At 33.0% G+C, this 13,120-nt stretch overlaps 1 protein-coding gene across 2 annotated transcripts in view; it reads left to right on the top strand.

The window, feature by feature from the left end:
- Positions 1-768: 768 nt before the first annotated feature.
- Positions 769-13,120, top strand: part of LOC123566547 (uncharacterized) — a 75,022-nt gene continuing 62,670 nt past the window's right edge. For both annotated transcript variants that reach the window (XM_045360755.2, XM_045360756.2), the window contains exon 1: positions 769-1,551. In XM_045360755.2, the coding sequence (XP_045216690.2) occupies positions 1,241-1,551 (311 nt within the window). In that variant the 5' untranslated portion in view covers positions 769-1,240. The remainder of the gene's footprint in view (positions 1,552-13,120) is intronic.

Genomic DNA, 13,120 nt, shown 5'->3' with positions numbered 1-13,120 from the left:
AGACGGAACCGCCACAATTTATCAGATTTAACGAATAATGATAATTGAATATGAAACAAATGTTTGCGTACAAGTTGCAAGAATGAAATATTTGCGATAAATAGATGATGCATTTTTGTTCAGAAGTGTTTTACAACTGACAGTTGAATGTTAGACATAAATATACTTCAGAATAAAATAATTCAGTCTGCATGAGTGACATCTTGAAATACGCTGACACTTGGGCTGAATTTAATAGCTTCAGAAAAAAAATGTTTATAACACACAAAAAAACTTACAATCGCTAGAGTTAAACTTTATGATTTAGTTTTTTAACTTCATATTCCAAGACACGTTTCAAAATATTTTCATCAGTGATTTATTTTGGAAACCTGATATTAAGGATGTACAGGAATTAGAGTCCACAGGTGTTCATTTACATTTTCAACCTAAAAAACGTTAAAAAAAAACATCGCCATTTCAGATTTAAATTCAAGTTAATATCAATTTAATCTGTTTGGTGTGTGTTTAACAAATATACATAAAGTGTACATATATGTCAATGTTGATTTATCAAAGATAGTTTTAACAATAATGTTTCTTTTCCGTTTAAAGTAAGTTTAATAGAACAAATACTTGTACAAATAGCGTTCTAGTTATATTTCAGTACATATATATATAGTCTTAATACCACTCTATTCAGCCCGAGGCGCTTTCATTAATTTCTACTTAACCTATGTTCGTTCTACCTGAGCGGCCGCGAGAGTCTCGCGATATTCAATAATTTCTCGCACCACTTCTCCCTGTGAAAGGTAAAATAGAAAGCTTAAATTTGTGTATTGATAAGTAAGATATTAAGGACTTCTATATTTGTTCGGTAGCTTAAGTTTAAAGACGAGACAAAATCGGACTAAAATGTCCGCCTTGACAGCGGAGCCTGTGGAATGTATTCTTTTTTAAAACGCTGTTAGTTACTACGGAACAAAAATAGAATATTGTTAATGATACATTGGATGATAACAACGCGCAGGAAAATCTATACTGTGTACATTTAACACACCTGAGTTTACCTGTCGCATATGCGTAACAGAAACGACGTATTGAATTCACTGTTTACTTTCTCGCTATATGACATATTGTAATATGTTTTTCTTTGTATAGTTAGCTTCGCTACGCTTAAAACATGATAAGATTTTTCAACAGATTGTTTTAATTCTGTTTCTTTTTCTTAACTAATTTTGAGAAGAAAAAACGGTACAAAATGAGTTTGAGAAAGTTAAAATTGTTTAAAATAATTCAGACTGGTACAACAGAGGCCATTTTAAAGGCCTTAATGGATTACCTTAAGAGTGGAAAGGACCCTAATATAAGGGACGATGTGACTGGAGGGACTTTACTCCATCTTATTGTAGAGCACGGAGACCGGTTTATCACCGGACAAACCGTGTCCGGGGTTTATATGCTAGTATGCAAAGATATAGACATTGACGCTCGAGACAACATGGGGGAGACGGGCTTGCACAAGGCCATGCGGATCAAGGGTGGATACAGGATTATCCTCGCCCTAATGAGGTATTTTTGTACCAATAATAATATAGTAATGAATTGTAGAAATTCAAAATATCCATTGCCATAGGTCTGCCCATCTTGGCACGTGCTATAACTAACTATAGCAAAAATATTTATATTGCATGTTAATCTATAAATATTAGTTACATTTTAGAATAAGGATTAACTTCTATTTACATTGTATTCTGTACTTCGTTGTTTTGGATTAAAGTGTAGTTACTTGTTTGAGCAGTTCTACAAGGATTTTAGTTGAACTGTTTATGATTCTGTGTAGACTAACTGCACATATTAAACAAAGACTTCGTTTTCTTACTGCCGTGTTAATGCGTTTGCAAAATCGTTTTGCGTTAAATAATCTCTTTGATTAGTTGGTCATGAAGACTTCTGTCTTAAGAGAAATTTAGTATAAAACTTTTAAATGAAAGAAACAAGAAACGGTAGGATTAACTTAGCTTGCTCAGGGGATGTTGACAAATTTTGCATGGTGGACGAGTGATAAATGACCAAACACTTCATAGTATAATCGAAATTCTCCTTTCTTCGTTGATCAGCTTTCATTGTCATCTGATATAGTAACTTTTTCAATATTTTCATGTTACTCTGTGTTCCTTATTCTTATCCCATCAACTAGATATAAGAGTTTGGTTTACTATTCTTGTGCCTAATACATTCAGTCTTCTGCTGTATAGCTGAGATTTGTAACCCGTGTAGCTTTAATTTCAGTTTATTTAGACTGGAGGTCATCGTTCTCTTTTATATCTATTATTCAGTTCATATTACCCAACTGTTAAGTTTGAAATAATTGTCATATATTACCGCTGTGATCACATGACACAAGGATCATAACTCTGGCGCAGATATTTCTTGAAGTATCCCCCCTTTTTACTTAAAATTTCAAGTGTAAGTTTTGAAGCACATACATTCTATCTTGTTTTTTACTAAATTTATGACATATCGTTGCCGTAATCGCCCGCATCATATTACACAAGGTGCATTACTCTGGCAGAATGCTCCATGAATAATACTCATTTCATACTTACAAATACTGTTTACTGTTTTGATACACTTTCATTCTATTTAAACCATTGCCCAACATAATCTTCCATAAAATGAATTTAAGTCAAATTTAAACTATTACCCAACATAATCTTCCACATCAGAGGTTATTATTTTTTCCAGTGGTAGCTCTAGTTTTCTCAGATAATCCCGAATTCACTATTAAGCTTTGAAATAGTCGAGCGTGCTGTCCTGTCCGACAGATCTTGTTTTTTTTTAAGTTAAGCACTGTCAAGCTTAATGTTCCTTTACTTTTAGGTTAGCTGCTGTCTAGCAAAGTTTTATACTTAACGTTCTTTTATTATTAAGTTAAAGATATCTACTACTTTTTAAGTGACTTGCTGCCTATCAGAGATAGTTTTATACTTTATGCTCCTTTAGTTTTATACTTTATGCTCCTTTAGTTTTATACTTTATGCTCCTTTATAAGTTACCTATTATCTAGGAAAATTTATACTTCTTGTTCATATATATTGTCAATCTATTCAATTCTACATTTGACTTCCTTTATTTTCAAGTTATCCACTGTCCTCCTGAGGTTTATGTTTCACGTTTCTTAACTCTCTGTTTACTTGTTCATTTAGGTTTAGGTGTTCAGATGTCCAGTCGAAAATTATACTTCATGTTTTCAAATTTTTAGATAACTTGCTGTCTAGATAGTTTCATACTTAATGTGGCTACTGTGTAACTGAGTTACGTGTTCCTTTATTTTCAGGCCACCTAACGTCTGGCTAATTTTTGTCTAGATTTTATAAACCTGTGAAATTTATGTTTCATGTTCCTTTTTTTTTTCATGTTCCTATATTTTCAGGTTACATGCGGTCTAGCTGAGTTTTATAATTCATATTCCTTAAATTTCTGTTTACATGTGCCTTTATGTTCAGTTACAATATCTAGATATGTTTCACAATTAACGCTCCTTTACACTAAGTTGACTTACAGTTTAACTAAGTTTCAAACTTCGTTCCCGTTATAATACTGAGTTAACTGACTGCTGAACAGAGTTTCAAACTTCGTTCCCGTTATAATACTAACTGCTGAACAGAGTTTCAAACTTCGTTCCGTTATAATACTGAGTTAACTGACTGCTGAACAGAGTTTCAAACTTCGTTCCGTTATAATACTGAGTTAACTGACTGCTGAACAGAGTTGCAAACTTCGTTCCGTTACAATACTGAGTTAACTAACTGCTGAACAGAGTTGCAAACTTTGTTCCGTTATAATACTGAGTTAACTAACTGCTGAACAGAGTTCCACGCATGGTACTCTTTTATACTTTGTTCCCTTAATATTTAGTAAGGTTTCATACTTCATATTCCTCTGCTGGCATTTTTGCTCATGCCTGCATGATGCCTACATATTTATGTTACAGTTTGCCTGCTTATTAATATTTTGAGTATATCGGCTTTATGTTGTTCTGCTGGTGCTACTTTCTTTTCGATTTTACTGCTATGTCAGTTAGTAGCTGAAATCATGAAATCACCGAATTGTCTTTCAAAGATTTTTAACATGGCCTCCAAACTGTGAATTGTGCACTGGAAAATGGTACCTAATTGTGAAGGTTAAAAACGAGAACAGATTTCTCAATATGAATTCAGTAATTTACTATGCCTTGTAAACTTTTACAATGATAGATGGTTTCTTATTCACATATTTAAGAATAAATCTTACTTACCACTTTGTTACAAACCTTCAATGGCTAACTATGCCAGCACTATCGTTCTGTTTAATGTAAATAAGAGTTATAATAATAATAATAATAATAATAATAATAATAATAATAATAGTGCATTTATGAAGATATTAAAAATAATATTTAAACGGCTTTACTGTCTCTGTATGTTTGTAATATAAAAGGTTTATAATGTTCAATTTTGTCTTATGAGTGATAAGTACATATTTTAACCAATTTTTTCCGTGCCTTGAAAAGCATTTGTATAACAATTTTAGGGATAACGCATGCTTTTTCGTGTTTTAACATTAGCAGAATCCCGAGCGGCTAGATGGTACTCGAACCCTGTCGGGCGAGTTTACCAACTAATCCCAAGCGATTACGAAGATGTTATAACACGGAATGAACATGCGCTAACGCTATTCTAGCATAAAGCGTGTGAAAACTAATAATGAATATATTTTTCCTCAACGTCATTAAATTTCCATGAAATTCGCGAGAATATCTGCGTTCATTCTTCAATTATCCGTTATGGGGTCGTTTTACGTTTACCCTTTGCCACGAAACGCGCATACATAAAAAGGTGTTTTAGTTTCATGCTAGAATACATAAAATACAATTATATCAGTTGCATATTAGGTATAAATTGGACCAATTCGGTGTATGAGGAGACCAGATAAACTAATGTTTACATGTCATTGGCCTGTGTACTATAGATATCGCATATCAATCGCTGTATTTGGTAAACAGTTATGACTAATTATGTACTGTAAATGCACTTTATGACATTACAATCTTATCGTACAAAGGGGACTTTTAAAGATTTTTTGAAAGTAGTTACTTTACAATACACTGCCGTTTATGTTTTCTAATGAACATGTAACTATATACATGTAAGTAGTAATAGAGTTAAATTCTGGTTATTTTATGTTACACACCAACTTTGCTGATATGCCCACCTTTCATGTCATATGTTTATTATAACTCTTTCTGCAGGAATGTGTAACTCTGTGGAACTATATGCAGCAAGCAGCAATATGGAACGTATGAGAAACTGCTGTTTAACACGAGAAATTTTGTCATTTTCTTCCCTGTAAGAATAGCCAATCTCTGATTTTGGGTAGTTCTGGTCACTCTAGGAACTGTCAAGTTCTAATAATTGAAAGAATTTGTTCAAGTAAATGCTCGTAATGTGTATATTTATTATATTTGCATAATAAATCCACCATAAGCATACTGAAGCGTGACTCCAGCACCTAAAGCTTGTATTGATGTAGTTATGTTTCTAATACAGCCCGATATACTTTTGGCAACTCCAACGTACCGAAATAACTGAATCCTGAATGGTCTTGTGGCAAAATAACATTTTTGAGATATCACAACAATAATAAACATGCGTTAAATTATAACAAAGTGGGAAGTTTCGAAGAATCGTCCGGGTTCATGGGTTTGTAAGCTACTTAAGCTTTGTAAATGCACGCTTTGAATTTGGTATGACAGTTTCACGTGCACAGGTGGTAGTGGCCATAAATGAAACAACATATTTGATTTTATGATAATGTACATAAAAGAATCCACACGAATGGAATATATACATGTACCATAAAAGGAAGTTACTTTTTAGTTTTCCTTAGTACATGTTTTGTCTTTACCATTATCAGGTTTAAAAGTTAATTGTGAACAAATGATCAGCAAATACTGTAAAATACAACCAGGAAGGCACGCATTCATGTATTTCTACAGAATGTTTTCGAAGAAGTGAGTGTAACATTAAAATATTCTCTATAGGAAGCTATGGACACAACAAGAAAGTCCATAGAAATGGTATGATAATTTGTTGAATATATAAACCATTAAGATTAAAGGTGTAAGTAATAATAAAAATGAAAACAAATTAAAAAAGACTCAGTTACTACACAGAAAAAGAACATTCTTAAATGTGGTTAATATCTTGGTAATTTGAACTGAAAAATGAAAATGACCTTTCACCCCTTCTGACTTGACCTGGTCAAAAGTAGTACCAAATGACCTTTCACCCCTTCCAACTTGACCTGGTCATAAGTAGTACTACATGACCTTTCACCCCTTTCGACTTTAATTGTTCATAAGTAGTACCAAAGGTTTTCCTGTGATTTTCCATTTCTGTCTGTAAACGATATAGAATATAGGAGTAGAAGCCGGCTATTATGAAAATATAACAGCAATTAAATTTTGATATTGATTCTATATAGTTATTGAACAGGGCAATCAAAATGACAATACATGTCATTATATCCATTCATTTCCTAATCAACCATGTTTGTTATGACCTTGGATTTTAAATCTATATAGATATATGGGCCGATCCTCAGTGAAATCTTTCTTTTCTTTTAGTGGTTACATATGTTTAATCTATTGAAATATGCGGCATCTGCGGTGTCAACAGAATAATAAAATTATGATAGTTTCTGAGCCAAAGTGTGTCATAATCAATGCTAGGTGAGACATTCAAGGAAATACTGTGGTTTCCTCGTGTTGTTTACATCTTGTTTCATAAAAGTGGGTGATTTTTTGTGTCAAACTCCGCAGTATTAGGTACGGAAGGGAAATGTCACCCTAGACTTCCTTTTCTGTTCTGTATCATAAGCTCTTTTTAGTTTCTGTAAAACTCAATGACAACCGTGAAATCTTATATATTAACAAAGGCTATGCCTAATTTTTCTTTCGAATGATAGTTTCGCTTCTTTAAAACATTCTTCAACTAAGAAAAATGATTAATAAGAAAATAACTGTTCTACTGTGATCGTTGAGGTCTTAAAATTAGCGCATTAACCACAGAATAACTAACGTTAAACTTTTTATTGTAAATTTTAGACCAACACCTGCAACGGACTGTGCCGGATGATATATTAATATTTAGACTGCATCCAGCATTCTGAAACTGTAATTTCATACAGCTTAACATTTATTTCTTGATTTTCATCATATTATAGTGGATGATAACAAGAGTATTTATGAATCAACCCACCGATAAGGTAACACTGTGCGGTTTCATAATCTTGTCAATAAAATGGATGTACTTGAGAGTTTTTTGACATTATGTTTGCACGTGTTCTTTGGCAAAATACTGATATGGGTAAGCTGGTTGAAAACACTAAGAATGTTAGTTATCAAGTTCAGACAAAAATAAGCTCACTAGTTCCCCCGAGCATTTCACCTAGAGAAATATTTCCATATACTCATATAAGACTTCCGTTTCGTCTCTAAGAGTTATACCAAATGTACGATTGGCATGATACATCCGGACCCGCGAGATTGAGAATTATTGGCATGGGAAATCCGGACCCCCAGACTGAGAATTATTCACTGTTATTGGTATGTTTGTCTAACGCTCAAGTAAAATCTCGGCCAGTGTCATCCAGATGAAGACAAACGTTACAGAGATAGAAGAAGCAATTCTTTAAGATTAATGGGAATTAGAGAGCTTTGTTTAGCCAGTTCCATCCTATAATACAATCTCATAGATGGGCTTATTTAACACAGCAATAAATATGACTTTTTTTCATAGATATTAAATAAAAGGTCTATAAAAATAACAATTGATTACAGAAATTTTGAGAAGTGAAACATTTGCATTTACGACCAGCAAATTGCTTCAAGCTGACCGTGTTCCCATTTCCTCTGTGGCTGAATATTTAAAAACCGTTATACAATCTGACCCTTTATTTTTCATCTCGAGTATTTTTAGTGAAGTAGAGCTGTTTTATCAGTAACGTGCGTTATCAGATGTCAGAAATAAACTTGAAAACTAGAAGTAAGGCGCGTGTTCTATTTCCTTTGGTTGTGGTTCTTCCATCGCATTTGTAAATCGAACCAAAACTTCAAGTGTCTTACTATACCCCCAGATACAAAGTATATGGAATTATATGAGGCATGCATGTTCATTTGTCCGTCTGTTCGCTCAACCGTCCATGTTTCGTTTCCCCTTCATGTCTTGTACACCGCTCAGAAAAATTTCATAAAACGTCCTGTAATTATTAACCTCGTCAAGATGATGTGTAAGGCGCAGAATCCAGGTCACTAGTTCAAGGTCAATGCCACACTTTAAGGTCAAAGATCTGTTGAGCAAATTCGTGTCTGCTACAAAAGTTATTTTCTAAACTATCTGGAAGATATTTGCAAAGCTAGCGTCAATATTGGACCACATCAAAATGCACGCAAAGGTCAAGTTCACACTTTGACAAGTCAGAGGTTATGATCACAACAGTTTACTTTCCTTGTGTCAGAACGGCGTCAGCGGTCTGTGGTGTATTAATGCTCTAGTTGTTATATGTTTTAAGATAAAAAAAAGTTTAATGCAACCCAAATTGATAGCGAATTCTTATACATTTAACATATTGGTAAATTTGTGATTTTTTTCTGGCGTCCAGGCCGAACAAACATTGACATAATTACGACTTTGTTAGATATTAGATAGGTTTTGTAGTATTGAATAGCAATTAGTTTTAGAAAACGCTACAATTTATTTTCATACACCGCAGTTTATTTGACATTGAATATGTACAACGTAGCAATAAAAGTTTTATTGTGTTTTTATGTTATATGCACATTCACGGTTGGTGGATTTTACCTCGGGGTTGTACGGCAAATTGAATTACAAATAGTTTATTCCAGCTCAACAAGGCATCGATTCGCAAAACAAAACGTGTTGAAAGACAGAAAAAATGCACAGCGTAACCCAAATGTTAAACAAATATCGGGTAGTCATAAGATCATCAAACCCTATATTGGCTGCTTGAAGACATTGAAGTATTTGGAATATTTAAGCGTCCAGATAAAACCCTTTTTTCACAAAATGAAAGCAAAGAAAAAGTATAAATGACCAAATAGATATCACAATGAGATATAGAGCTGTTAACGCGTTAGAAAATTGGTGTTATATTTCAACGAAAAGTACCTTACAGGAAAACCCTTTATAAAAAGCCAAAAAAAAAAAAAAAGTTTCCTTATATATCACAGATTCATTCTGATAAGTCACTCAATCGATGCAACTCAGTTTTCACGCTACATCAGAATGCTTTTTAGCTCCACTGTTCGGAGAATAGGCCCGGCGTCGGCATCGGCATCGGCGTGAGCTTCTTGGTGAATGTTTTTCGGCAGCCTTTGTTTTTCTTTGTTGTTATTGCTTATATTTTACTGTAACTTCACAATAACATTGTTCAGCATGTAAACAAAGTATGTGCAGGGGCTGGGCCCATTATACCAAAGATCAAGGTCACCAAGGTTTTTCGGCAACCTTTGTTTTTCTGCCATATCTTTGTTACTATTTGCTTATATCTTACTGTGAGTTCATATAAACATTGTCCAGCATACAAACAAAGTATTGCAGGGGCTGAGCCCATTATACATAAGGTCAAGGTCACCAAGGTGTTATACTTAGGTTATTTTTAAGGTTAGAGTTTTTCGGCAACCTTTGTTTTTCTGTCATATCTTTGTTACTATTGCTTATAACTTATGTAAGTTCACATAAACACTGTCCAGTATATAAAAAAAGTATGTGCAGGGGCTGTGCCCATTATACCCAAGGTCAAGGTCACCAAGCTGTTATACTTGGAATTATTTTCATGTTATTTTTGTTTTTCGAAGGCTTCGTTTATAGACATATATTTTGTACTTTAAAATATAATGACTTGAAATTAAAAATATTTCTTCATAATCATCATCTGCATATGTAGTTACAATCCCCATAACTCTAATTGTATTTTTGACAGAATTATGCCCCTTTCATACTTAAAAGTTTTTTGGCAATATTCGCTTCCTGGATAATTATAACTTTAGTGCAATATAAGATAATGACTTGAAACTTAAAATGTATCTTTATCGTCATCATCTGCATGTGTGGTAACAATCCCCATAACTCTGATTTGTATTTTTGACCAAATTACGCCCCTTTCATACTTAAATTTTTTGACAAACTTCGTTTTCTGGAAATAACTTTAACCCCTATGAGTAGTTGGGTCTTTTTATATCTTGGTGTATCTGCCTTTTAAAGTGGAGGTCTCTTACTGAGACATAAATTCTTTTTACCGCAAATTGCCGAATAGTGGAGCGCGCTGTCTTACGGACAGCTATTGTTTTATCTGCTGTTATTAATTGATATTTTGTCGCAATATTTAGTAAGTAATACCGTAGGATAAAGTAGGCAATATTTTGCTTCATCTCGGCTTATGCCGCTGTTTTGCTGTTTTCTTTTTTTTTTTTTTTTTTTTTTTTTTTTTTTTTTTTTTTTTTGGCGGAGGGGGGGGGGGTTCTGAACCAACATTGGATTTGACTAGTTAATGAACTTGGCCAAAAACAATATTTCTCATTGGTTATGCAAACCCGGCCAATATCAGGATCTGTTTTTGGCAGAAAAATAGAGGTCATTTCGAATTTTTAATGTTTTGTCAACACTTCTTGGTAAATTTACTGAAATTATTTGAAATAAATAATTTAGTCGCCTATTTGAAATAAATAATTTAGTCGCCATACCCTGCATGTCGAAATTAACGAAAGGCCTCGAAGCATACATTGGTGTCGATCGAAGAATTATCTACCTACAATTTTACTCGAATGTTTGCATTGTTGAATTCACATTTTCATTTTCCTGGCCTACGAATTTCCCTTTTGAATCAAATGGCGCTCTGCCTAGGCATTGCGTTTACTTGGTTGTGGTTGAAGGCCTGATTGCAACTTGAAATTTGTGGAGTTTGCATCGATGGTTTTCAACACATACAAGATTAGATAAGCTTTAAGTTTAAACTGATCTAGTTTTTTGCCTTTCGAAAGTAATCATGATGTAAATTACGGCGATATTTGAATTCATGATCATAAAAAAGAAAAATGTTTTATTTCTTTTTTGTTTGTTTTCTTGTTTGTTTGTTCACAACATAATTTAATAATAAAATACTGTATGTATTTCAATAAATGGTATAAAGTGAATGAATCAAATACTCAGTAATTGATTTCATGTCGGATTTATTATTTGGCCTGGGACCGTGACCTCAGCTAAATAACAAAGTTAGTATGAAAATTCCTAATGAATAACAATATAATATTGACTGAATGAAATTACAAACTTTCTCTCTCGACTACCAAGTTAAGTAGAAGTAAAGTACCAAGTTCACCAAATATAATATTAGTGGTAGAGTTCCTTTCGCACGAGTTAAGATATTTGTATGTTGCGCAGGGAAGAAGTCCATTACCTTATCTAAATTTAAGAAAAGTAGTATTATAGATATTTTAGCTTGGCAAATGATGAGGTAATATTCAATATATTGTCTTTTCTTTTTCAGAATATGGTCTTTTTGCGTATACTTTATGTCTATATTGTCATTTTGAAGCTTTCTGTAAATATGTATCGGTATTTTTCGTTATCAGCAATACTCGAATTTCTTAAGGATTTTATATTTCCTAACGGTACAGCTGATTTTATTACCGGCTAAACTGCACACTTGTGTGGGTTTAGAAATTAGTGGAAGCTCCATAATTTGATTTTATTAACTGTCAGTATCCAATTTTATTCCGTGTTATATTCAAGAAATCGTTGAACTTCGAGTCTGTTAAAAATCGTAAGCTAAATGAAACATATTTCAATCTTAAATTAAACGAGCCAGTTAGCGGACTGAAATTCAAAATTTCGATTCAGAATTTGAATTTTGTTTTTTTTTACAGTTATATCTACATAATAATTATAATGCAGGGTTAGAATATTTAGCTTCTTGTATATATTACATTTCGATATTTTCCATCCGGCTGGAAATGCAATGCCAGAGATTTAAAAGCTGAACTATGGTCTTGCGCGTGTCCAACCTTAAGAAGAACGTTCAAAAAAATTATGTTCGGTTTTCTAGCTGGTTCGACATTGAATGAAGGCTCGAGCTTGATAATCATTTTTCTCTTACTATACAAAATTGTTTTAAGCGTTAATTTCATTACGACTATAAAATAAAAGCGAGCTTCTGTTCAGTCCACCGATGATAGAAATTAGCACTTTGTTATAGATATATTCTTTACTTTCAAGATTGGTTGAGAATATCGCTATTCCGGTTAATCCGCGAAATAATGTTTATGTTCCCTGTTGATTGACCAATTTATTTTTGCCAATAACCACTAAAACATCGAGTCTTTAATATTAGTTTGGCAAGTTTAATCCTTATAATTATTTTTTTTTAAATTTTTTAAATATTAATACAACGGTGAACAAGAAAAAAGGGATCGGCTGCAAATAACGGAGTACACCGAGAACTACCGAGCAGTCCCGAAGACATATTGAATTCTATGGTGACTTTTAGCGGTGGGTCCAATTTCCAATATGTTTTGTCCCCCAAAACTCTTTTCTGGCTCTGACGGTATAAGTTCATCTGCAACATTGAAAGAAGCTCTTCTCTACTTGAACAAAACTGAAAACGAATTTTTTGGAAACCGTGACATCTGGTGCTTGCTCACAAAGATGTTCAGTTAGATGTATTGAAGTTGAAACATGATTTAAAAGATAATCAAAATTAACCTTTTAGTTGAAATTATTATATTTGGTTAAAGTCATCATTGAAGTTATATTTACCTTAGATAGTTAAATTTTTCATTGAAGTTGTATTAAACAGTCCTGTTAGGAAAGAAGATGGCATATTTAGCGTTTTAAGCACACTTTTCTTTAGTTACACCAATGTATAATTCACATTGCACTGGGTATTCTTACATGGAATATTAAATTTCACTCCAACAGTTCAAAACAACAACAAAAAAAGTAGTAAACCATTTCATTACACTTTAATTTAATTTGAATTCCAGTCATATGCATGGAGAGATCGTACTAGATATAAATTT

Source organism: Mercenaria mercenaria, chromosome 8 (assembly GCF_021730395.1).
Source record: "Mercenaria mercenaria strain notata chromosome 8, MADL_Memer_1, whole genome shotgun sequence".
NCBI classification, from domain to species: Eukaryota; Metazoa; Mollusca; class Bivalvia; order Venerida; family Veneridae; genus Mercenaria; species Mercenaria mercenaria.
Note: the sequence above shows the minus strand (reverse complement) of the source record. Positions and strands in the feature narration are given on the sequence as shown.